This window comes from Chiloscyllium punctatum, chromosome 3 (genome assembly GCF_047496795.1).
Source record: "Chiloscyllium punctatum isolate Juve2018m chromosome 3, sChiPun1.3, whole genome shotgun sequence".
NCBI lineage: Eukaryota > Metazoa > Chordata > Chondrichthyes > Orectolobiformes > Hemiscylliidae > Chiloscyllium > Chiloscyllium punctatum.
In genome coordinates this window covers 40850557-40878017 of record NC_092741.1, presented here as the reverse complement: position 1 = coordinate 40878017, position 27461 = coordinate 40850557, and the positions used below count along the sequence as shown (strand labels likewise).

General features: G+C 40.3%; 1 protein-coding gene across 1 annotated transcript; it reads left to right on the top strand.

Annotated features, from left to right (window-relative positions):
* The first annotated feature begins 1649 nt into the window (after positions 1-1649).
* amd1 (adenosylmethionine decarboxylase 1) lies at positions 1650-27429 on the top strand. The gene is made up of 8 exons (XM_072551878.1): positions 1650-1732; positions 14211-14337; positions 18639-18741; positions 19821-19863; positions 20329-20473; positions 20552-20644; positions 21773-21928; positions 25703-27429. Exons 2-8 carry the CDS (start codon positions 14221-14223, stop codon positions 25841-25843), a joined length of 798 nt encoding a protein of 265 aa, XP_072407979.1. The 5' UTR covers positions 1650-1732; positions 14211-14220; the 3' UTR covers positions 25844-27429.
* Positions 27430-27461: the final 32 nt, after the last annotated feature.

Below are 27461 nucleotides of genomic sequence, written 5' to 3'. Positions count from 1 at the left end.
AAGCAGCTCATGAAAAACAAGTTTCAGGCCATCACATGGCAAAAAACTGATTAAAATCAATATTGAGTCCAGAATACAGTAAAGTGCTCAATAAGATTAAATAATGTTCTACTTGCATTGAGTTTCATTCATCACTGCAGCAGACAGAGGACATACATGAGCGTGTGAGCAAGATTGAGAGCTTTTTAAAAAAAAAACTGGGGACTTGGCATCAAAGTGTGGAATGATGAGGTTTTCTAGATCTCCCCAAATTCTCTGCCCTGTCCACATAACTGAATTCTTTACTTTTTTTTCTGATGGCAATCTGAATTTCTCTAGGACCTCCCTGAAGTTTTGTTCTTTTTAAACCTATTTTGCCATCAAATATAGTTGTGACTATATATGTAATATATTGCACACTTCAGGAAATGCTTTTTGACTGTCCAAATATGCATCAGCCATACTATCCTAACCACTTATATCCATTAACGAATTGAATAAAAATTGGTGCTCGCTTTCATTAGTTAGCCAGAAGCACTAATTATTTTAGTCCTTTTTATTGTTTCTAAATGTCACACTGACCTTTGGCAAGTTATATATCCTAGGTCTATTCCCTGAACCCTGTGCCCAGAAAAAACACCTGGCCCATTCAGTGCAGTCATGTGCTTCTACTCCACTTTTCCACCGTCCCATCTTCAATTCGGAGATCAAAAATCAGTATGTCAACCTTGAAGACACACTCTGGGGCATTCACAATCTCTCAGGTAGAGAATTTTTAAAAATTGTCTCCCTTTTGAGTAAATGTATTTTTCCTTCTTAGTCTGAAACGATTAGTCCCTTATCCTTCTGCTGTACTCCTGTATTCTAGATTCCTCAGCCAGGGGAAACATCTGCCTACTTTGTCAGACTCCTTCAGGTTCTTGTCTGTCTCAATGACGTCACCTCTTACGCTAAATTCCAGAGATAATGGACCCGGTTTCCTCCTCCTGTCAATGGAGAGCAACTTGTTTAACTCTGCCTCATTTGTTTGATCCCTTTGCAGTCCTTCTTCATTGCAAGTACCTTCTTCCTTAGATCTAGATTTTTTGTTGATTGCCTTATGACTCCAGTTTTGCTAGACCTCCTTACATCACACTCTGTCAAATGCTGCCCTGATGTCAAGTGCTGTCACTGTCACCTCACCTCTGGAGCTCAGCTCTTGTCCTTGTTCAGTCCAAGGCTGTGATGAGATCAGGAGTTGCGAGCAGATTATTGCAAATCCATTACTGTTTGATAGCACTGACCTCATACGGCACTTGACTGATTGAAAATAAACAGATGAAATAATAATTGATTGGGTTGTATTTGTACTGTTTTCTATGTACAGAACATATTTGGGCAATTTTCTACATTACCAAGTAAATGCCACAGATGTGGCTCTACTGGAACAGCTTGATGAGGAGCGCAGCTTGTTTTGGAGCGCAGGTTTTCAGTACTAATGTTTGAATGTTGTCTGGTCCCAGAGCTTTTGCTGTTATCTTAAGAATGAAAGATGCTTTGTCCATCTACTTAATATGTTGCTGTATTTTTTAAAAAGATGATTGTTGTGCAAAGATTACATTTTGAGATAAGTTGTCACTTTTGGAGTCTTTGCAAGACTAATGACAGTTTTTCCTTTTTTTTGTAGGTTTGAGTGGGACAAGCTATTGGAAAATGTGCATTGTTTGATCATAAGTGTGACAAAGACAGACAGGCAGGAAGCCTATATACTCAGGTATATGAATGTTTTGTATTTTTTTATGAACCTAGTTAGAATTGAGCAAGATATGGGTTAGATTCCCAACAGCTGCTTGTTGCAAGAACAATGTTTAGAATGAGGAAAAGCATCGAGGTGTAAACCTCTGGTTTCAATGCTTAACCATGATAATTGTATCTGTTTTGAAATTTTAGCTCAATTGGTTCTGCTACCGATCAGAGATAAGGGTTTTTTTTCTGAGACTGGGTTACTGTTGGGATAGTTAAAATAGTCCAAGAGAAAATAACAGTTTGAGTGCATTCCACAGGAGCTCAGAATTGTTAGGGTGCATAAGGAAACCATTTGGTCAGCTGGCTGTATTACCTAGTGCCAAATTAATGTCTTTTCTCCCATATCGATGAACACCACTTCATAGTCTTACAACATGGAAACAGGCTCTTTGGTCTAATTAGTCCATGCCAACCATATTCTCAAGCCAAACTAATCCCACTTGCCTGCACTTGGTCCATATCCCTCCAAACACTTCCTAATCATGTACTTATCCAAATGTCTTTTAAATGTAACTATACCTGCATCCACCACTTCCTCTAGCAGTTCATTCCAATTATGAACCACTGTTTTTTTAAAAATGCACCTCATCCTTTTTAAATCATTCTCCTCTCACATTTAAAAATATGCTCCCGATTTTGAACTTCCCCACTTTAGGGACAAGAGCTTTGCTATTCATCTTGCCTATGCCCCTCATGATTTTCTAAACCTCTATAAGATCACCCCTTAACTTGCTATGCTCCAGTGGAAAGACGCCCCAACCAGTCTTTATGCATAAGCCTTCTATTCCTGGCAACATCCTAGTAAATCTTTTGAGTCCTCTCAAATTTAATGATCTTCCTGTAATGGCAACCTGAACAGACTTCACAAACATCCTGCACACCTTAGCACGGTTTCCCAACCCTGTACTCAAAGGTCTGAACAATGCAGGCAAGTGTGCTGAATGCAGCCTGCCTATCTGTGAAACAAGTTTCAAAGGATTATGTATCTTAACCCCTGGTTCTCTGTCCTATAACCTTTCCCAGAGCCCTACTATTAATTGTGGAAGTCCTGCCATTTTTTGTTTCACCAAAATGCAATATCTCACGTTTATCCAAATTAAACTCCATCTGCCTCCCCTCAGCCTGTTCACCTCTTCCGATGCCCACTTGTTTGCTACAACTGAACCTGCCTCCATTTTCCAGTCAGTACATTCCAGACCCTAACTACTTGCTGTTTGAAAATGTACTTTCTCACGTCATCCACGTTTGGACATCACTTTTGGATTTTTTTCCCCTTTTGAGCAAGAAACTGGTACCAATCTACTCTATTCAGCCCATACATGATTTTGAAAGCTTCGATCAAATCCCCTCTCTCCCTTCCGAGAGGAGAACAGTCCCAACATATTCAGTCTATTTGCAAAACTGAAGTTTCTCATACCTTGACCCATTCTTGTAAATTGTTCTGCGTAGTCTCCAATACCTTCACATCTTTCCTATAATGGGCCCACAAGTGTATAAAGAAACTCGAATGACATCTCGCAAATGTTGTGTGCAAGTTCAACGTCCCCTCCCAGTTCTTGTGCTTTGTTTCTTGTAATAAGGTCAAGAGCACTGTGCTTTAACTGCTGTCTCCCCCTTCCTACTGCCTTCAATGATTTGTGCACAGATACACCCACGTCCCTCCGCTCCTGCACCCCTTTACAATTGTACCCTCTTTACAATTGTACCCCCTGTTTTGTTTTATTTTGATATTCTTCCAACCAAAGTGCATTACCTCACAATTCTTTGCCATCTACCCACATACTCCTCCACCTGGTTATTGTGTGTTTCGAATTCCGCACTATCCTTTTCCACAGTTTACAATTCTTACAAGCTTCATGTCATCTGCAACTGTGAAATTGTCCATTGCACACCAAGCTCCAAATCATTTATATGTATCAGGAGAAGCAAGGATCCCAAAACTCAACCCTGGGGAGAACCACTACATACCTTCACTAGACTGTGAAATATCCATTGACCACCGCTGTTTCCTGTTATCTCGCCAATTTTGTATCCATGTTGTTACTATCCCTTTCATACCATGATCTGTAACATTCCTAGAGTCTGTTAGGCACTGTATCAAACAGAAATCATGTATTAATATCTTTAACAGTGTTACCCTCATCGAGCCTTTCTAACAACTTCAAAAAACCTCCAAGTTAAACTCTTTAGAATTTTGAGCTGACTTTCCAATCACCCATTAAACTCCATATTTTCCATATGATTATTTATTCTACCTATAATAATTGTTTAGCGATCCTGAATAATTGTTTATAATTTGATTCATTCTGAAAATTAAGCTGTGATCATATCAATATTTGCAATTTTAGATTGTGGTTTTAGGATTGAATAAAATGAAATGCGGGAAAATAACTTCGAGACATAGTTTCTAGGGACTCGAGCACTGATTCTTCAGCTTGAGTCATGTTGGTCATTTTAGCTGCATGTGTTCCATGGATTTTTCAGCCTTCAATTCAAACTCAAATTCTATTTTATCTGCCGTAGCTGAGTAAGAACTGGGTTATAAAAATTCTCAACAGATGAACTTATCTGAGAAGTTGTCTGGATTGATTCCTTTGTTTTTAACCCTTCTCTTTGAGCATTCAAGATGTGAACTTTGTTTTAAGTCAGCTCTGGCTATTTCTTTCAGTAAAATGAGTTAACAGCTATATTGCTTCAGCATGTGAAGTCTGCTTGTTCAATTTGGTACTGCATAAAGTAGTATACTTAAGTCTAGTTTCAAATGTGTTCACGATGGTTGAGTCAATTAGACTCCTGGCTGATACCATATCTTTAAGGCAGATCTTATTGCATGGTGGTTATAATGTTGAAGGTGCATGATGTTATTTCGATCCTAGGTTCTAAAATGGAGGGACCATGTGTTGATATGCTATTGATTTGTATTTCTATATTCTGCATGCTACAAAAGGTAGGTTCAGTTTAGTTTTAGATTTGTTTGGAGTTTGATGATGAGCAGTCTGAAGTATAGTGATACATGCATTTTTAATACGTTCAACGTTGGTGTAGAGCTTGAGGCAAGCAGTTGACGATGCATTAGAAACAAGGGTAAAATGAATAACTATCACACCCTAGCTACAGGACACTGATCCCTCTCAGTTAGAACTGTTCAGAAGGTTAAGCACGCCATGCAGGTTCAGTGAAATTGAAAAGGTAGTGTTAATTTAGCAATCTCCAAAAAAGTCATGGCTATGGAAAAATTCCTGAATGGCTTATCAGAAAAATATCCAGGGAACAGAAAGCTGCAAGAAGCTGAGGGTTTAGCTAAAATCAATGTGTTGCTCTGAGAGGTTTTAGAACTCAAGAAAGCTACGGAAACCAATTGTACCTGTCAACTGAACAGATAGCTTTAATGTGGAGATAGGGTGGCCTTTAACCAAGGATCAAGTATCTGGTTGCTTTGAGGGTAAAAGGATTGTCTTTATTTCTGATATTTCTAAGACTGTTTCAAAAACTGCTTGTATAATGTGTTTGTTTTGTGTGGTAAATTCTTGATAGTTTAAGAGTATATTGGCAGCTTCTCATGCTATGTTCCCTCTGCTCCCTACAGTTGCATGGGCCTCCAAGTTCCATGCTCAACAGCGCGTTACCAAACTAGAGGTCAATGCACTTACACTCCCATCATACGCAAATCTTGTGAGCAGCTGTGCAGCTTACCAAGGACATTGTTCTTGAGAATGTTCCATATCTGTCCACATAATGAGCAAATAGGCTATGCATTTTTGTACCATCCAGCTAGCTTTCACTGTCATTTGTCCAATGTTTCCAATAGCTGGGAGAGAAGATGTGATCTGAGAAATCAAAATTCATTGAACTTGAGGGATCTATGAATCTTTTAAAAATGACTGGACCCCAACATAGCTCTATTGGAAGTGAGATCAAGGGCACATAAGATTGCATTATATGCAAATGATTTCTTCTGTTATCATCGAACCTGGCAGTTTCTGCACCCTTTTTAAGGGAATACCTGATATTGAAGGTGAATTACGATTCCCCTTTGAATGGTTGCAGGGGGCTTTCTTTACTTAGTATTTTTGTTAGTCCTACCTTTGATCATTTATTTCAGGCTAAGTTTGCTCACTTGACCAGATTAGAGAAGATCTTCAAAGATAGGAGAACATTCCAATATCCTGGTTAGGTCGAATAGCCCTTATCAAAATTAATGTCCTTCCTTATTTGCTGTATGCCATGTGAATGCTCCCTGTGTTTCCCAAGCAAACATTGTGGAGACTCACTGGTTGGCTTAGTTCTTTTATTTAGCATAACAGGCAGCCCCTCATTAAGCTTATCAAATTGCAGCTACCCAAAGGATTTGGGGAGTAGCCTTTCCAGATATTAAGATATCAATGAAGCTCCCTTCTGTCCTTTGTGGGTGACTGGGCTTATGAGGACCCGAGATCCATATAGTTGAATATCGAGGCCTCCCAGACAAAGTGCCCCCTTATTGTTTATGGGTAAGATGAGGGCAGTTATGGATTATTGTCTGAATCCAATCGTTATTATTTCAGTCAAAGCGTGGAAAGCAATGTGACAGAGCAAGGGCAGATAATCTAAAACTTCTTTTCTTACCCTATCTTTGGTGTGCCCAGATTTCAGCCAGGGATGATGGACCAGAGATTCAAACTTTGGGCAGTTTGGGGTTCCTGTTTGGGAGACTTGGTCCTTTGACCAAATGAGCTGCAAGTATGGCTCGCCCAGCAGAGACCTCTTTCCTTCCTTTCAGTTTAGGGGCTTTATCCAAACAAAAAGACTATGCTTTTTGACCAACCCCTTTTGGGTCTGACAGAAGAGAGTGCTTCATGCCACAAGCACATACTTGGTTAGTACTGTCTACCACTTACTGGGGTGCGGTGCCTTGAACGATATTGAGCGACTATGTGAGATCTGGGAGCAAGATTTGGAAGTAATAGAGGGTCCTGGAGACCAACGTTAAGGTAGACACTGTCTCTCCTCGGAGGCTTGCCAACTATATCTCCTTTAGATGCACGTGGGAAAAAGCTATTTAATGTTCTCGCTTTGCGAGGAAGAGCATTTGGATGAGCTGGGTGTCTGAGAACTCTCTGGGCCTGTTGGGCTGGGGTATGCTAATTGTGGAACACAGCCCTTTGGCTTTTCTCTCAAACATGTTGCACCATAAAGCAGAACATTTTTATAAGACATGACAGCCCTTGAATTACCTGGAAGCAGGTACTTTCCTGTCCTTTCCCTGAAACACCTGATTCCCTTACTGATCAGCAATCTATCCATCTTGGCCTCAAGTGTACATAAGGACTGTGCACGCACAGCTCTCTGGCAGTGAGTTCCAAAGACTCATAAGCCTCAGAAATATTACCCGTGATCTCAGTCTTAAATTGGTGCCTCTTAATTCTGAGAGGATGTTCTCTGGCACTGGACTCTCCTTTAAGGGGAAACATTTTCAGCATTTATCCTGCGAAGCCATTTAAATACTATGTATTTCAATGAGATCACCTCTCATTCTAAATTCCAATGAGTATTTGTTTTAAACTTTGCTCATAAGACAATTCTTTCATACTGGGGATTAACCTACTGAATCATCTCTAAGCTAATAATGAAGTAAGTTGTGTCTAATGTTCTTGCAATTTTTTGTGCCTTTTGCAGTGAGGGTAGGTTTTTTAAAAACATGCTCCATCTCCAGTATTGCCTTGTTTTCCCCCACCATAGATTCCCCAGTTTCACCTTCCAAGGATCAACACTCACTTCAGATACTCTTCTTTTTCTATATACATTAAAGTTGCTTGTTGTAATGTTTTCAGCATTTATAAATGCTGGGGCATTTATAAATGCTGGGGCTTGTGAAGTGCCGTAAGGATTAGACCTCAACTACAATATTTGCGGTCTGGGTGAAGGACTGATTGCATTGTTGTCAAAATCATAAAAATAAATAAGCTTTGAAAAAGCCAGGATATAAAAAGGGATGTAGATATCTTAATCGAGTATGCAATTTTTTTTGCCATTTTGTGTGAGAAATTACAAGTTGTTCCCTTTGTCAGGAATAATAGATAAGCATAATTTTAATGGAGACTGCAGAATGCTGTGATACTGAGAGATCTGGGTGTCATTGTACTCATAAAAGGTTAGAAAGGCAAATGGGAAATTTGCTGTTATTGCAAGTTGTTGGAATATGAAAATAGGGAAACCTTTTTTACAACTGTACACTGCATTAGACAGACTTCCGCCAAAATCTTGTGGGGAATTATGGTTAACATTTAAAGAGGCAATAAAATTGAGGTGAGGTCTGCGTGCAAACTTGAGGCTAACCAAAGTGACCCTGTGCAACCCAGTTTGTCTGCAAATACATTCTTTCAAAAAATGAAAACTGATGCAGTAAGTATATCTAAAACTGTCTATTTTTCCCAATTTGTTCATAATTGGCAATGGCCTGACCTTATGCAGGAAACAACATTAAAAATATTGGGAATTTGCTCTGGAGCAGCTCAGTATTCTTTTTCTACCTAATGTGCTGTCTTCGACCACGGCGTTCAAACAACTTTGTCATGTATTGTGCTGCACTGCAATATCCCAGAGCATCTTGTGGCCTGAACTAAGGAATAAGGCAGGCAAGTGACCTTTTTCAGGTTTAATGCGCATACCTGCAGCTTTCTTAAAGTTTCAGGCAGAGCGTGGACACAAGACATAAAGATTACATAGAATTCACTATCTTTTAAGCTAGTATTCCTAATTCTACTAGTTTAATTGTGATTCAATGAGAAATTAAGTACTGTAAATGATGAGTGAAAATGTGATTGTAGAATGATACTGCATGGCAATTTCAAAGAGCAATCTAGTTACTGAAGTCTCTTGAAAGTTGTCAGTCTCATTCTGTCTGGTTAATAGTTTTATGACTCTACTTCTGGGCTAGAAGGTGGGACTTAAGTTCTACTACTGTGTGAGAGAAAATGTCCAAACAGATTGACTTTTATTGTTTTTTTTAAAAAAAACTTGAATCTGATTCCACCACCTTTTTTGAGGTAGTGCATTCCAGATGTTATCTTAAATTGGAGCAGAATACTGTGAAGTCTGGAAATGTTCAATCAAATCAGAAATTAATTGAAACCTTAATTATTAAACCTTAATTAGGTAGCGTTTATTGGAGAGAAAAACAAAATTTGATGTTTCAACCTTATGAACAGTTCCTGCTTCTGTTCCATTCTAGGCATTGATCTGAGAAGCTTCACCATTCATATTTCCTCCATTGGGGTTCATTCTTTTCTACATTATTGTCACTTATTGCTTCTGAAGGTGCTGGCCTGTACAATTGAGTGCTGAAACCTGTGATTAGGAGAAAGAGGTTAAAAATTGTACAGCCTAAATTAAGATATTTGAAGAATAAAACAGTTCACATACTTTATGCAACGTTCACCATCTTCAGTATTCCACCTGCCAATACACAGTGGTAGCTATTAGCACTAGATAAAAGTATGTTCTACCAGATCAGTTGGAGCAACTTGGCAAAGTTTTTTGGACAACTCTTTCCAAATTCTTGTCCTCAATTATAAGGATATGGGCAGCAAATGCATGGAATACAACCAATGTGAAAGTGCAGCCAAATCTTTCACCATTCCACTTTGAAGTTGTATTGCTATTTCTGGCTGCTAATCCTAGAAAGCCCTGCCTAATAGCACAGTGTCTCCCCTTGTACTATATGGCTGCATTGGTTCAAGAAGATAGCTCACTACTTTCTCAAAACGAGTTCTGGATGAACAACATATACTGGCCTTGCCTGCAATGCTGACATCCTATCAAAATAAATTGCCTATTGGTTCGAATATAATTTTTAAAATCTTTACCATACTTAAACTGTCAGTAGTTCACAGAGATTTTTGAGAGTTTGGGAACAGTTGACACATCATCAGGACCTGAAGCTTTCTCAGTGATTGTTGTCTCCCAGGATTTTGTTACCTAAATAGAAAACCATGGAGCTCTGAGTCCACTCTGCCATTCAGTAAGATTATGGTTTATCATTGACTTCAAATCTACTTTCCCACCCATTACCACAATCCGTTAATCCCTTAGTTCCTTGAGAAATCAAAGGTCTATCTCTGCTTTAAATATTTTCAATGCTGGCATATCCACATCCTTCAGGGACAGAAGGTTTCACAGATTCACATCCCTTTGAGTAAGAAAGCATACCTCATCTCGGTCTTAAATGATTAACTCCTCTCCCTGAAATGGCTGGAAATCAAGATCAAAGAAATGTCTGTTTACCCTGTCCATCTCCTTCATAATCTTAAATATTTCAACTAGTACCCTTTCATTCTTCTGTTCTTCAAAGAAAGTAGATCTAATTTAAGCGGCTCTCACATAAAAAAACCCACTCGTTCCAGAAACTTTGCTCCATCTCTAATGCAAGTATGTCCTTCCTTTAATGTGGAGACCAAAGCTACATATAAAACTTTTACTCTAGTTGGGATGTCATTGCAGCCTCCCTTATTTTGTGCTTATTACCCTTTCAAAAGCCAACAAGTAATTTGAATTCCTCATTGCTTGGTATATTGGCATGCTGCATTCTTTATGCAAGTACATGAATTTGTATACATCAACCTTTGTGTTTAATGCAATTAAAAATGTTTTTCTCTTCGTTTAACTCAAATAGTCTTTCATTTCTCCATCAACCACCTTGTTGCCTGACACTTTACCTGTCTCTCAATTTGCTGTACCCTGCAGCTTCAGTTGCATCTAGCTTCATACCATTTGCAAACATAGATGAAACAAAAATGTATCTAAGTCATTAATATAGAATGTTAATAGTTAAGGGTGCGGCACTCTGGTTCACTGTCTGCCAACCTAATACTCCATCTGTCCCTATTTTCTACTTCCTCCCCAGCGATTGTCAATGTAATGGCCCTGTAGTTTTCTGTTTTCTCTTGCCGCCTTCCAGGCATAGCTAGCTAGCTTCCAAGCCGCTGACACCATCCCAACATCTAGAGATGTGAAAAGTCATAGCTGTGGTTACACCATTTCTGTAGCTATCTCTTTTAGTACATTGATGTAGCACACTGCTTCTGCAAGGTTCTACCTTCACTTTTAGTGCACCCACACTACCAGTTACTCTCTGTTTCTTGTATGTGATTTGTGTCTGTTTTCACAACAGAAGACGTAAAATATTTGTTCAATGTCTGTCCCAGTTCCTCATGATCATGTCACCTGCCTCTGCTTCAAAGTGACCGAAGTCTACTTTATTTCATATACTTATAGGAGCTCTTGCAATCTATTTTTATGTTTCTGGTTACTTTGATTAAACATGAAAAAAATAGAATCAACAGCCTTCTAACTTCTAAAACACTAAAATCCTAAATCCTGATGTTCTTTTCAGTAATTTAAACCACATCTCTTATATTGGTGCCATCTATATTTTAGTCTGTTTACCCAATCAACAATAGCCAGCTCTTCCCTCATATCTAACTAATGTTCATTTTTAATCTTCGTAGCTGACAATATTGTTTTCAAACTTAGTGTGAAATTCAGTTGTGCTATTGTCATTATTTCCCCAGCAGATCTCTTGCAATACTCATTAATTCTGCTAATTGTGGAATACTGGATATTTTTATAAAACTTGATCTCTATTTTATTCCATAGTGTATTATTCCAGGAAATAGTCACAAGCATTCTCCAAACCTTCGAAAATTTGACTGACCCAATCTATATTCAGGTTAAGGTTTCCATTACTATTTGTTTTTGTGACAAATGCTAATAATTCTTCTTTAATATTGTATCCAAAGATCTAATGCTTGTTTGTGCTCTATCCACAATGGAGGCTGGGTCAGTGAATTTGTTCAAGGCTGAGATAAATTTGTTTTTAATAGACCAGAGAAGTCGAGAGTTTCTGGAGAGATTTGGAGATAAGAACAGGACAATGAAGTTGAAACCAGCAGCTGTGACCTTCTAGATTGGGGAGTAGGCTTAAAGGGATGAATGAGCCACTCTTGCACCCAAGCCCTATGTTAGGGAGCCCAAGAGCTACTACTCAGTGGCATATTGTGGACCAGCAAGTTACGAGAGGGAAAGTGTCTGAATTTGAAACATTTCTTTCCAACAATTTGTTTGGAGGCAGAGGGGACACTTGTAACTTGTGTTGGCAAAGGTGGAGAATTAACTGTGGGTCAGGCTCATAGGGTCATAGAGATGTACAGCACGGAAACAGACCTTTTGGTCCAACCCATCCATGCCGACCAGATATCCCAACCCAATCTAGTCCCACCTACAGCACCCGGCCCGTATCCCTCCAAACCCTTCCTATTCATATACCCATCCAAATGCCTCTTAAATGTTGCAATTGTACCAGCCTCCACCACATCATCTGGCAGCTCATTCCATACTCGCACCACCCTCTGTGTGAAAAAGCTGCCCCTTAGGTCTCTTTTATATCTTTCCCCTCTCACCCTAAACCTATGCCGTCTAGTTCTGGACTCCCTGACCCCAGGGAAAAGACTTTGCCTATTTATCCTATCCATGTCCCTCAAGTTTGTAAACCTCTATACGGTCACCCCTCCACCACCGACGCTCCAGGGAAAACAGCCCCAGCCTGTTCAGCCTCTCCCTATAGCTCAAATCCTCCAACCCTGGCAACATCCTTGTAAATCCTTTCTGAACCCTTTCAAGTTTCACAACATCTTTCTGATATGAAGGAACCAGAATTGCAGGCAATAATCCAACAGTGGCCTAACCAAATGTCCTGTACATGACCTCCCAACTCCTGTACTCAATACTCTGACCAATAAAGGAAAGCATACCAAACACCGCCTTCACTATCCTATCTACCTGTGACTCCACTTTCATGGAGCTATGAACCTGCACTCCAAGGTCTCTTTGTTCAGCAACACTCCCTAGGACTTTACCATTGAGTGTATAAGTCCTGCTAAGATTTGTTTTCCCAAAATGCAGCACCTCTCATTTATCTGAATTAAACTCCATCTGCCACTTCTCAGCCCATTGGCCCGTTTGGTCCAGATACTGTTGTAATCTGAGGTAAACCTCTTTGCTGTCCACTACACCTCCAATTTTGGTGTCATCTGCAAACTTACTAACTGTACCTCTTATGCTCGCATCCAAATCATTTATGTAAATGACAAAAAGTAGTGGACCCAGCACCGATCCTTGTGGCACTCCACTGGTCACAGGCCTCCAGTCTGAAAAACAACCCTCCACCACCACCTTTGACCCAGTTCTGTATCCAAATGGCTAGTTCTCCCTTTATTCCATGAGATCTAACCTTGTTAATCAGTCTCCCATGGGGAACCTTGTCGAACGCCTTACTGAAGTCCATATAGATCACATCTTCTGCTCTGCCCTCATCAATCATCTTTGTTACTTCTTCAAAAAAACCCAATCAAGTTGTGAGACATAATTACCCACGCACAAAGTCATGTTGACTATCTCTAATCAGTCCTTGTTTTTCCAAATACATGTACATCCTGTCCCTCAGGATTCCCTCCAACAACTTGCCCACCACTGAGATCAGGTTCACTGATCTATAGTTCCCTGGCTTGTCTTTACTGCCCTTCTTGAACAGTGGCACCACACTTGCCAACCTCCAGTCTTCTGGCACTTCACTTGTGACTATCGATGATTCAAATATCTCAGCAAGAGGGCCAGCAATCACTTCTCAAGCTTCCCACAGAGTTCTCGGGTACACCTTACCAGGTCCTGGGGATTTATCTACCTTTAACCGTTTCAAGACATCCAGCACTTCCTCCTCTGTAATCTGGATATTTTGCAAGATGTCACCATCTGTTTCCCTACAGTCTATATCTTCCATATCCTTTTCCACAGTAAACACTGATGCAAAATATTCATGTAGTATCTCCCCCATTTTCAGTGGTTCCACACAAAGGCCGCCTTGCTGATCTTTGAGGGGCCCTATTCTCTCCCTAGTTACCCTTTTGTCCTTAATATATTTGTAAAAACCCTCTGAATTGTCCTTAATTCTATTTGCCAAAGCTATCTCATGTCCCCGTTTTGCCCTCCTGATTTCCCTCTTAAGTATACTCCTACTTTCTTTATACTCTTCTAAGGATTCACTCGATCTATCCTGTCTATACCTGACATATGCTTCCCTCTTTTTCTTAACCAAACCCTCAATTTCTTTAGTCATCCAGTATTCCCTGTACCTACCAGCCTTCCCTTTCACCCTGACAGGAATATACTTTCTCTGGATTCTTGTTCTCTCATTTCTGAAGGCTTCCCATTTTCCAGCCGTCCCTTTACCTGCGAACATCTGCCTCCAATCAGCTTTCGAAAGTTCTTTCTAAGTAGTGGCTTTCTATAACGCTCAGATGGTAATGAGGATGGTGAACAATATCCTGTTTTAAAAGTTTGTTTAAATTGCCAAAGAACTCTAAAAATTGATGTGGGGGATCATCTTTAATTTTTTAATTTTGTCTGTTTTACAGTGAGAGTAGCATGTTTGTCTCCAAGAGACGTTTCATTTTGAAGACATGCGGTACCACCCTCTTACTGCAAGCACTGGAACCCCTGTTGGAACTTGCTCGTGAGTACTGCGGCTTTGATTCCATTCAGGTAACTTTGACATTTTTTCGTAGGTCTTGCACGTAATCCACATTTGAACATAGAACATTACAGCGCAGTACAGGCCCTTCGGCCCTCGATGTTGCGCCGACCAGTTATACCAATCTGAAGCCCATCCCACCTCCACTATTCCATGTATGTCCATATTCTTGTCCAATGGCGACTTAAGTGCACTTAAAGTTGAATCTGCTACCGATGCAGGCAAAGCATTCCATACCCTTACTACTCTCTGACATCTGTCCTATGTCTATCACCCCTCAATTTAAAGCTATGCCCCCTCGTGCTCGCCGTCACCATACTTACAAAAAGGCTCTCCCTGTCCACCCCATCTAACCCTCTGATTATCTTGTATGTCTCTATTAAGTCACCTCTCAACCTTGTTCTCTCCAACGAAAACAGCCGTAAGTCCCTCAGCCTTTCCTCGTAAGACCTTCCCTCCATACCAGGCAACATTCTAATAAATCTCCTCTGCACGTTTTCCAAAGCTTCCATGACCACCTCATAATGTGGTGACCAGAACTGTACACAATACTCCAGTTGCGGCCGCATCAGAGTTTTGTCCAGCTGTAGCATAACCTCATGGTTCCAGGACTCGATCCCTCTATTAATAAAAGCTAAAACACTGTATGCCTTCTTACTGACCCTGTCATCCTGGGTGGCGACTTTCAAGGATCTGTGTACCTGGTCACAGAGATCTCTCTGCTCATCTACACTACCAAGAATCTTACCATTAGCCCAGTACTTTGGATTCCGGTTACTCCGACAAAAGGAATCACCTCACACTTGTCTTCATTAAACTCCATTTGCCACCCCTCAGCCCACCTCTGCAGCTTATCTATGTCTCTCTGTAACCTACAACATCCTTCGTCACTATCCCCAACTCCACCGACCTTAGTATTGTCTGCAAATTTACTAACCCACCCTTCTACGCCCTCATCCAGGTCATTTATAAAAATGACGGACAGCAGTGGACCCAACACCGACCCTTGCAGTACACCACTAGTAACTGGACTCCAGGATGAACATTTCCCATCAACCACCACCCTCTGTCTTCTTTCAGCAAGCCAATTCCTGTCCAAATTGCTATATCTCCCACAATCCCATTCCTCCGCATTTTGTACAATAGCCTACTGTGGGGAACCTTATTGAATGCCTTGTCGAAATCCATATACACCACATCGACCAGTTTACTCTCATCTACCTGTTTGGTCACCTTCTCAAAGAACTCAATAAGGTTTGTGAGGCACGACCTACCCTTCACAAAACTGTGCTGACTATCCCTAATCAAATTATTATTTTCTAGATGATTATAAATCCCCTCTCTTATAACCTTTTCCAACACTTTACCAATAACTGAAGAAAGGCTCACTGGTCTATAATTAACAGGGTTGTCTCTACTCCCCTTCCTGAGCAGGGGAACCACATTTGCTATCCTCCAATCTGCTGGCGCTATTCCTGTAGACAATGATGATTTAAAGATCAATGTCAAAGGCTCAGCAATCTCCTCCCTGGCTTCCCAGAGGATCCTAGGATAAATCCCATCTGACCCAGGGGACTTATCTATTTTCACACTCTGCAGGATTTCTAATACCTCTTTCTTGTGAACCTTGATCCCACCTAGTCTCGTAGTCTGTATCTCAGTATTGTCCTCGACAACATTGTTGTTTTCTAGAGTGAATACTGTCGAAAAATAGTGCTTCCCCTATCTCCTCTAACTCCACACACAACTTCCCCCTACTATCCTTGATTGGCCCTAATCTTACTCATGTCATTCTTTTATTCCTTAAATACCTATAGAAAGCCTTAGGGTTTACCCTGATCCTATCCACCAACAACTTCTCATGTCTCCTCCTGGCTCTTCTGAGCTCTCTCTTTAGGTCTTTCCTGGCTATCTTGTAATCTTCAAGCATCCTAACTGAGCCTTCACATCTCATCCTAACATAAGCCACCTTCTTCCTCTTGACCAGAGATTCCACTTCCTTCGTAAACCACGGCTCCCGCGCTCTACAGCTTCCTCCCTGCCTGACAGGTGCGTACTTATCTAGGACACGCAGGAGCTTTTCCTTGAATAAGCTCCACGTTTCTAATGTGCCCATCCCCTGCAGTTTCCTTCCCCATCCTATGCTTCCTAAATCTTGCCTAATCACATCATAATTGCCTTTCCCCCAGCTGTAACTCTTGCCCAGTGGTATACATCTATCCCTTTCTATCACTAAAGTAAACATAACAATTGTGATCGCTATCACCAAAGTGCTCACCTACTTCCAAGTCTAACATCTGGCCAGGCTCATTACCCAGTACCAAATCTAATGTGGTTTCACCCCTTGTTGGCCTGTCTACATGCTGTGTCAAGAAGCCCTCCACACACTGGACAAAAACTGACCCATCTATACTCGTAATATAGTGTTCCCAGTCAATATTTGGAAAGTTGAAGTCCCCCATGACAACTACCCTGTCTCCCTCACTCCTATCAAGAATCATCTTTGCTATCCCTTCCTCTACATCTCTGGAACTATTCGGAGGCCTATAGAAAACTCCCAACAGGGTGATCTCTCCTTTCCTGTTTCTAATCTCAGCCCATACTACCTCAATTGACGAGTCCCCAAACATCCTTTCTGCAACTGCAATACTGTCCTTGACCAACAATGTCCCACCTCTCCCTCTTTTACCATCTTCTCTGTTCTTACTGAAATATCCAAATCCTGGAACTTGCAACAACCATTCCTGTCCCTGCTCTATCCACGTCTCCGAAAAGGCCACAACATCAAAGTCCCAGGTACCAACCATGCTGCAAGTTCACCCACCTTATTTCGGATGCTCCTGGCGTTGAAGTAGACACCCTTCAAACCAATTCTTGCTTGCCGGTGCCGTCTTGCATTCCTGAAAATTGATTTTGGACCTCCCTACTCTCAACCTTTTCTATACTCTAACTACAATTTTGGTTCCCATTCCCCTGCTGGATTAGTTTAAACCCACCCCAATAGCCTTCGTGAATTTCCCCCCCCACGATATTGGTACCCCTCTGGTTCAGATGAAGACCATCCTGCTTGTAGAGGTCCAACCTACCCCAGAAAGAGCCCCAATTATCCAAGAATCCAAAACCCTCCCTCCTGCACTATCCCTGTAGCCATGTGTTCAACTCCTCTCTCTCCCTATTCCTCGCTCCACCAGCATGTGGCACGGGCAACAAACCAGCGACGACAGCTCTGTTCGTCCTAACTCTAAGCTTCCATTCTAGCTCCCTGAATTTCTGCCTTAAATCCCCATCTCTCTTCCTACCTATGTCATTGCCTATGTGGACCACGACTTGGGGCTGCTCCCCCTCCCCCTTAAGGATCCCAAAAACACGGTCAGAGACATCACGAACCCTGGCACCTGGGAGGCAACGCACCAACCATGAGTCTCTCTTGTCCCCACAGAACTTCCTATCTGTCCCCCTAACTATGGAGTCCCCAATGACTACTGCTCTGCTCGTCTTCCCCACCCCTTCCCTTCTGAGCAGCAGACTCTGTTAGAATCCTGTGCCCCACAGCTTTCCCCAGTAAGTCTCCCCCCCCCCCCCCCCCCTCCCTCAAAATGGTATCCTTATTGTTGAGGGGAATGGCCACAGGGGATCCCTGCACTGCCTGCCGGTTCCCTTTCTGTCCCCTGACTGTAACCCATCTGCCTTTTTCTTGTACCTGAGGAGTGACTACCTCCCTGTAACTCTTCTCAATAACCCCCTCTGCCTCCTGAATGATCCAAAGTTCATCCAGCTCTAGCTCCAGTTCCCTAACATGGTTTTTGAGGAGCTGGAGTTGGGTGCACTTCCTGCAGATGTAGTCAGCAGGGACACCCTTACCTCCCACATTCTGCAGGAGGAACATTCAACTGTTGTATTGGGTATAGCTAACAAGTGAACGAGTGAAAGTTAGAGTGGTGGCACAAGAAACTGAAATGCAAACAATTGTAATGTATATATAGGGGATGAAATGATATCTGTTATAATGATTTAGTTGTAATGGTGTGTTTGGCATGCAGCATAGTATAATTAACATACTTCACAATTCAGAGTTTCATAATCCTTAAATCACATCTGCACAAATTGGCTTCTGTCAATCGCTGGAACCTCCTGACTGCAGCCAAACGTTTTAAGAAAAGAAAACTGACACTAGCACATTGTTAGGAAGTAACATCATATGTCTTGTCTTCACCATTTGTTGAACATTTAGCAGCTAATTTTAAGAGTCACTACTTGTGCTGTAAAAGCTCTAAATCCACTTAATTGAAATCTGTGCGTATCTTAAATACAGGATTTCTTCTATTCCCGCAAAAACTTTGTGAAGCCAGCACATCAGGAATACCCACATAGGAACTTTCAGGAGGAGGTAGAATTTCTGGATATGGTGTTCCCAAGTAAGTTCAACTCAGAAATTATTGAAGCTAATAAAATCTTCAGTGCTGAATCTGTTTGCAAAATTGAACATATGTGAAGCAAGGTTGAAGAGTGGTGCAGGAAAAGCACAGCAGGTCAGGCAGCATCTGAGGAGCAGGAAAATCGATGTTTTCCAGGGATGTTCCATGAAGCACTCTGCACATTAGCATCCTGTCTCCCCAAAGTAGATGAAAATGAGGGGAAGTGAATGGTTGAGAAAAGTGAACCTAGGAATAATTCCGCAATCAAGACTCAAAATTACTTCGGTAACAAAAAGACCGATCTAAAGGCTGCATCTGTAGGTGTTTATCACTTGTAACAGAGTAAACATATTGATGATAAACATTGAAGCAGATAAATATAATGTGCCAGCTGTTAAAAATGAGGCTGCAGGATGCCAGATTGTGTGCTGAAGTTGAAGAATAGTGACATTCAAAAATAATTGGAAGCAATTTGGAGGGGTAGCATTATTCAAGGGTAGCATTTATGTAATAGATTCAGGAGATTGGGATGTAGAATCGACAGTGAAGACAATGACTTATTTAATTGGAAATTTCTCAGTTTAATAGTGGATGTTACACATGCAGTTAGTAATTCTGGAAGAGTTGAGTGAGGTAGAACTGGATATTGTCAGCGTACAAGGGGAAAACATGTTACTATTTCAGTGTTTAAGGGCCACATGCAGGTGGGAGATAGGTAGTGAGGGACACTGGTGGTCATGGCGTTGGAGCAGCAGAAAGCCATAACCAATAGAAATGAGCTCATGTTTGGTTGTAGCCAGCAGCGGCTGGAATGTGTATCCAACTGATTTGAACACAACAGATGATTGTCTAATCACATTTCACCCAGTATCCTGAGTATTTTTTCAGGAGAACCTGGATATGTCAAAACTGCTATAGTCTGTTCAGTTGCCTACCTGTATCAAAACATAGAAAGTTTGTTATCTGTGGCCACCTATCAATCTTGCTTTACAAGTCCATTCAAAAAGATGGTGCTTGACTTGGAAACTGAAATTATTGTAGCATATTGGTCTCTAACCGTGAGCATTTATTCACTCCAGATGGGGCGGCCTATTGCATGGGACGTATGAATTCTGATTGCTGGTAAGCTGAAATCTTCCTGCAAATTTTTATGGACATGGGTCCAATTAGTTCAGTGCTCTGATTTGACCTTTTAGCCATGTTTTGGAGAAGTTTCAGGAAAATGCCATCAGAACAAAGGAAAGAGAACAAGACAATAAGTCACATATGACTTTACCAACTCTCTGTCCCTGCTTAATGTGAAGTTAGGTTAGTTACAGATGACGTAGATTGTGTCCAGGTTGGTACAATTGTGTTGTACTTCAGAATGACAACTTTTTTGTAGTTCAAACACTGAAAGTCAGCCTTAAGCTCAAATCATAATCATATTCCCACATGGTTCTGTTTGCAAGTCTTAAGCAGTTGTTCTGCTCTAAGTGATAGGTCTCATAGTTGAGTTCTGTAGAAGTGCATTATGCAGAATGCTTACCAATTATGAATTTTTAATGTAAAGTTTCATTCAAATATTGTAATTTATGTTTGATCTAGGTATCTTTACACTCTGGATATGCCAGAGGATAGTGGGATCAAACAGCCGGATCAGACACTTGAGGTTCTGATGAGCGAGCTTGATCCAGTTGTCATGGACCAGTTCTTCATGAAAGATGGTGTTACTGTAAATGATGTCACTCGAGTATGTATGAAATAAACTTTAAAGGTTAAAAACATTTTTTTAATCTCTGGAAGCTGAAACATGGTGTTTTTTTTTAAGATGAGTGGAATTCGTGACCTGATACCAGGTTCAGTCATTGATGCCACACTGTTCGATCCTTGTGGGTATTCAATGAATGGAATGAAAGTGGATGTAAGTTTGCGTCCTATCTCGAACTTCTAATTTTTTCCTATCTGTGTCTCTCCTCCCTCCTGTCCTCTCCTTCCCTCATCATCAAATAAAAATGTCTCAAAGTTAGAAGGCATTGCATCTCATGAGCGTGCCTTGACTTATTCTATAAGCACCCAAAGTTTAACTGACTAATACAAATGAATGTTTTTAGCCAAGATAAATCATTTTGTAACAGTTGTCCATTGTGTGAAATACTGTGCCCTTTTCACATTTTCTGAATGAAGTGTGCTCAGACAGCTTTTTAATCAGCTATGCAATTTGTTCAAGGTTTATACACTTGACAAGCATTTCATTTGAAAAGTCATTTTGGGATGCCGGCTATTAAGAGTAGTTTTGATGGCCTAGACAAATGTAGCTTGTTCATGTTGCAGTCTTTAAACATGAGCCTTACCATATCTCTCAAGCTGAAGTGTATTGCAAATGAAGATTCTTTTCCTTGTTTTGGAAATGATGCTTTTGTGAACTTCGAAGTAGGGGTGTTCACATCTTAGACCAGTATATTTTCTGATCTTGCAGACAAGATAGTTGCAAAGTGATCTGTGCACTCACAGGATATAGCTGTCCTGAATGCAAAAGGAAATCACACTTGGCTACTGTTGGCTGCAGATCATACTGTTGAGAACAATTGTGGATTACAATGTGTCCTACCAGAGTTGAGTTTTTATGGAATGAGGGTCTTTCTCTTCAAAGTTACGGGACAGATCTTTAAATACATTTTCCTGTGGGATTCTTCTAGTACATAAAACATCTTTTTAATAGCATACATTGCTGTTTTTTAACAACCTAGCTGAATGAGCTTACCAGTTGCTTAGAAATTAATTTTTAAATTCAATTATCTGACAATATGAATATATCAAAATCCTGAAGGAGAAATGAAAACACTTGAAGATTCTGATATGTTATTGAAATCTGGAGTAGGCTAAGGAACAGACTTTAAAATTCACTTGGCTGTTTTGTGCTACTTCAGGACCACTAATGTAACATGCAAATAATGCAGGAGAAATGTTTGACTTTAGAATCTTTTCTACGGAATTAATAAAGTAATTATAACTTAACTGAAATGAGTCATATAATGCTTTGTCTTTTTAGGGAACTTACTGGACAATTCATATCACCCCAGAGCCAGACTTCTCCTATGTTAGCTTTGAGACTAACCTGGCCCAGACTTCTTACGATGACCTAATCAGAAAAGTGGTAGATGTCTTCAAGCCAGGGAAATTTGTCACAACCCTTTTTGTTAATCAGGTGAGATTCTAGGTTTTTCTGTAACAACAAGTTTGTACAGTATATGGTTGATCTCTGAAATAAAGTAGACAAATGCTTAGAGCCCTCAGGCGAGAGCAGTATTTGTGCCAGGAGAAACTAGAGATAATGTTTCAGGTAATCTTTGATTGATAGAAGACCAAGTGTATTGGACCACTTATGCTCAATACCCAACCATGGCAGGTTCAAATTTTGAACCATCTCTCTCAAATCAGGAATTAAAAATTATATATTTAAGTAACAAAGGAGTCATCAGATTGCTGTAAATAGTCAGTCATCTCACTGACTTCCTTTAAGTAGCCTGTTGTCCTTAAAAGTCTGCTCTGTTACAGTCCACACAACAGGGGATGAGTATTAATTTCTGACATTCCCAATAATGCATATATTTCAGGACTGGATTACTTTTAAAAAAAGATTTGCCAACATTTCTTCCGAATACTGTTAGAAGCATCGGAGTTTAAAAAGCATTTGGAATAGAAGTTACAACAAGCGCAATGTGACAATGGCTACATAGTTTGTTGCAACTTGATTAGAAATGCAGAAACTTGACATGAGGCTCAGATGAAACACTGGTGTAGCCCGCTTTCTATTTATTTGGGTGTCCTTAGGATAGTGCTGTCATTTCCTGTGGTGATGTCACTTATGGTGGTTATTTCCTGGTTTTTTTTCTCAGGGTAGTAAATGGGATCCAAATCAGTGTTTGTTGATCGAGACTAATCATCTCAGCACCAAGGTGCTGCAGTTAAATCAAGGACATTCTCTTTATAACATCAGTAGTGGGCATGTTTGCAGATGATGAGTGTTCGCTTCCATTTGCATCTCCTCAAATAGTGAAGCAGTCGATCTCTATACAGAGCAATACAAAAAAGGAAAAGTGTCTCAACCAGTATGAGATCAAAGAATTGACACAAAATTGCCATGAAAAGTCACAAGGCCAGGGACTGGTAGCAGTTTTAAAGTCAGCAAAAGAGGAAGGGAAGGATCAGGGGATATGGGATTGGGATATGAGTAAACTTGTATTAAAAGTTAAAACTTATATAAAAATATAAAGAATAAGGTATTTGTAAAGACAAATGCAAGTTCCTTACAGTCAGGGGTGGCACAATAGCTCAATGGTTAGTGCTGCTGTCTTACAGTGCCAAGGACCCAGGTTCAGTTTCAGCCTTGGCCACCTGAGTGTGTGGAGTTTTCACGTCCTCCCCACCTCTGCATAGGTTTCCTCCCACAGTCCAAAGATGTGCAGGTTAAGTGGATGGGCCATGCTAGTCCATAGTGTCCGAGGATATGCAGGCTAAGTAGGTTAGCCATGGGAAATAGGGTAGGGATGCTCTTTGGAGAGTTGGTGTGGACTCAATGGGCAGAATGACCTGCTTCCACACTGTAGGGGTTCTATGATAGAATGGGGGGAATTATAACGGAACAGGAAAGACAGAAGAATTGAACCTATTTTGCTCCTTGTCACAAGAAATGACCCAATTTCTAAGATATATTAGTGAACCAAAGTTAGGATGCGGGGGAGGAATTGAAGAAAATCAACATTAGTTCAATTTTAAAAACAGTGCTCTATGTTTATAGGGCTAAAGACAGATAAATCCTGGGACTTGCCAATCTGCAATGCAGAGTACGGAATGAAACAGCCTTGAGGTAAAATAGGTTCTGGAGCAATTCCTGTGAATTGGAGGGTGGCAATTGTAAGCTACATACATTTTAAAAGGAAAGAACAGAATTACGGAGCAGTTAGCCTCCCCTCAGTATTGGAGGCAATGCTGGAGTTTAAATATTTTGTTAACTACTCGCACATGTTATCTACTAATGGAATAGGTAGGGCTTGAACTTGGACCTCCTGGCTCAGTGGTAAGGACACTGGCACTGTGCCACAAGAGCTCTAAAATGAAAGTTATGTACCTAGATCAATGAGCCAGCTAAGCAGCAAATGCTCACTCTTATAAAGTAGGTGATAACATTTGGAACAATTGGAAAGCATTCATGTGATTAAGGTCATAGAGTCATAGAGATTTACAATATGGAAATAAGCCCTTTGGTCCAACTCATCCATGCAGACCAGATATCCCAAATTAATCTAGTTTCATTTTCAAGCACTTGGCCTGTATTCCTCTCAACCCTTCCTATTCATATAGCCATCCAGGTGCCTTTTAAATGTAGTAATTGTACCAGCTCTGCATTAAAAAAAGGGAATTAATGGTTCACAAATCTGAGTTTTTTTGACAATGTAATTAATAGAATTAATGTGTGGGAGCCAGTGGATGTGTATTTGGATTCCAGGAAGGCTTTAGACAAGGTTCCACGTCGGCTACTTGCCAACGTTAAAGCATGTGGATTAGGATAATGTACTGGCACAGTTCACAGACCAGAAACAGGATGGGAATAAACCTGTCTTTTTCCAGATGGCAGGCAGTAACGTGCTGCAAGGGTCAGGTCATTGACTGCAGCTATGGGCGATACATATAAATGACTTGGATAAAGGATCCAATTGCAATATTTCTAAGTTTAAGAACAAAACCAGGTGGGATTTAGTTGTGAAGATGAAAGGACGCTTCAGCGTGATCTCAGCAAGTTGAGTGTAGGAGGAAACACATGGTAGATACAATATAATGTGGATAAATGTGACATGCACATCAGTGTGAAATGCAGAAGTGCAGACAATTAAATAGTGATATATCAGGGTGTGTATATACAAAAGAATGTGTTCTCAAATAGCAGTCATTGAGGACTGAAGTTATGGGCATTTCGTTCATAGGATGGTCAGCTGTAGAATTTTCTGCAAGTCTGTGCAGGTGGGGCACTCAACTATATTTGAGAGATTGCTAAACGTTTTGGATTTTAAAAACATATAGGGCCAAAGTGGAATTATGGCATTGAAATTGCACATGAGCTGTGATCATATTGAATCTTCTGTTCTTAGTTTCTATCTTTCCACGAAGTGGCCAGCATTCCGGTTTGGTTGCATGTGTGGTAAGTAACAGTTGATCCCAGGCAATGGCCCATTTGCCCGAAGAGATTCGGTGACATTGCCATCGCTCAATTCTCATCTGTGAGCATTACAAGAGATACCTTTGACCAGAAACTGAATTGGACTAGCTGTAAATACTGTGCTGTCAGGAGCAAGTCAGATGCTGTAACAAACAGTTATCATTGGAACTACCCAAGCTTGGACACCATCTACAAAGTCCAAATCAGGAATGTGTTGGAATAGTCTTCATTTCCTAAATGAGGCTTTTTAGACAGATCTAAGAGAACGTGAGTTACTTGTGCACAATGGCAGCTAAATGTTCCAGTTAAAAGATAAACTGCAGCAACTCACCAAGGTTTCTGCAATTGAACTTTCTGTGGATGTGACTGTTGCCACTTAGGCCAAGGCCTGCAGACATATTGGAACCATATTTAAAGTTTTTTTTAACCTTTGTGACTTGGAAAGATGTTGTCATTCCTTCACTTGCTGGGTCAGGAGCCTACAACTCTAATATTCGGTGGAACCTACACTGCAAAGTGCAGAAGTTGAATAAGGTCACGCCATCAAGGGTTTTCAGGGATTGGCAGTGCTTACATCTGAAGGAATAAAAAGTCAAGCAGCCTAATATACTGCAGGCTAATCCATTTTTTGGAATTTTTCAAACTCTTTATAAAAAGTAGCAACAACATTTCCATGGAACTTTTGTATAGTATTCGCTGGATGTTTGAGTTTATAAATTGCGAGACCCACCTTTGTTGTAATGCGTTGTTTTTGTTTCATTGCAGAATTCCAAATGTCGCAATTCATTTTCTTCTCCCCAGAAAATTGAAGGATTCAAGCGCCTCGATCGCCAGTGTGCCCAGTTCAATGATTACAATTTTGTCTTTTCTAGTTATGTCAAGAATTGTCAGAGACAGCAGAGTTGAATAACAAAGATGAAAAAACGTAAAAAAATGTGCAAGGTAAATGGTGGCTGTCCTCTAGTTCAGGCTAGTAAGGGCCACACTTCACACTGCCACCATTTCATCCATTTTATAGGCCCTGTATGTAACCACAATAGAATTGTGTCAAGTTTGAAATGTAACTGTCCTTGTAACAAAGAGTTGGAAATCTTGCATGGATGCTCTTTTCTCTGTTTAGCTATGCTAGGTCATTCTTGCTGTAATATTGAAGTGCATGTAGAGCAGTTTGGTGCTTATTGTTTACAATTATATAACACTTGCAAGTTTAAAAATGTACAACGTATAGGTTTTCTACAAGTGACGCCAAAAATTCTCCACAGACAAGGTTTCCGGCCTCATTAGGTGAGGGCCCTGGTATGTTTAGAACAGTTTATTTTCTTGTTTCCTCTCCATCAAATGTCGTTAAAGAATCAGAAGTTCTTCATTTGTTCATGTTGACCGTATGCCCAGACAGCTTGTCAGGAATTTGAGCAGACTCCTAATATGACTAGTATATTATGTTAGGATTCTTGTTTAGCTTTAATTCTTTAGCAAACTAGTTTCTCATGGGGGAAATAATGGATTACTTCATGAGTAGAAGTATTCATTGGCTGAAAAAACTGCGCATTCTACTTTAAGCACACCAGGGATCACCGACTCCAGTTGTTTCATATGATTTTCCCCATTTAAAAATGAATAGGCAATATAGAACCTACTTGTTCAGTTAGTCACTTTTGCTGTAAGTAACCATAATTCCTCGTGTATTGTGAACATCCCATGACACCTTGTGTATTTTTTTCCTGTCTCACTTAATACATGATTTCTGTTAATTTGTTAGGGTGTGTGCAGATAGTATGGACACTAGAAATGGCATGGCCATAAAATATAATCAGTAAGATGGGGTATTAATTATAGGTGTTAAAAATACCTTCACTGTTTTAGTTCAAGGCTACTGATTTTTGGAAATTTGGGCTAGCTTGTAGCTGGGGTTCTGAGTTTTGATAAGCACGCATAGGAACATGATATGGCATTTTTCCCAGGAATGGGGGGGAACACTCTTGGTTGGTTGGTACCATTTAATTACAGATCTGTTTGTTTAAATGGTTGGTACATTTCACCACATTTATTAATTATAAGGTTCTATTTATAAACTAAAAGTTATTGGCAGTGATTACTGTGGCATTGAAAACATCTGTAAAGACTGCCAGCTCGTTTGTGGACCAATCATTCTTTATTAATAAAGACATTCTATTCTTCAGTGCTGAGGTTCCATAGCTTTCCATTTCCAAAATGTTTTATTCCAGTTTGATATGGATTGAGGTGCTTATACATATTACAGTTAACTAAAACAGTTATTCACTTTTTGATAGAGAATTTGAGTACTGATTTGTAGCCTTTACTGTGAAAGATGAAGTTAATTTGCTCATTTCATTGTATCTGTTAAGGGGGAAATTTTGGCGCCATTAGAACTTTGTTGCCAAGTTGTTTAAAATATTTTAATTCAACTTCTGAAATCTTTTGTCTATACTGCAAACAAAATGCTTAAATAAAATTAAGATTTATGGAATCTATTAATTTGACATCTGCTTTGTTCATTGCCTCA

Bases quoted from the DNA above. Each gene is read 5' to 3' on its own strand.
- amd1 (XM_072551878.1), top strand. From the start codon at position 14,221: ATGTTTGTCTCCAAGAGACGTTTCATTTTGAAGACATGCGGTACCACC. The intron at 14,338-18,638 runs GTAACTTTGACA...TCTTAAATACAG, and splicing joins GCGGCTTTGATTCCATTCAG to GATTTCTTCTATTCCCGCAA. The intron at 20,645-21,772 runs GTAAGTTTGCGT...TTGTCTTTTTAG, and splicing joins TGAATGGAATGAAAGTGGAT to GGAACTTACTGGACAATTCA.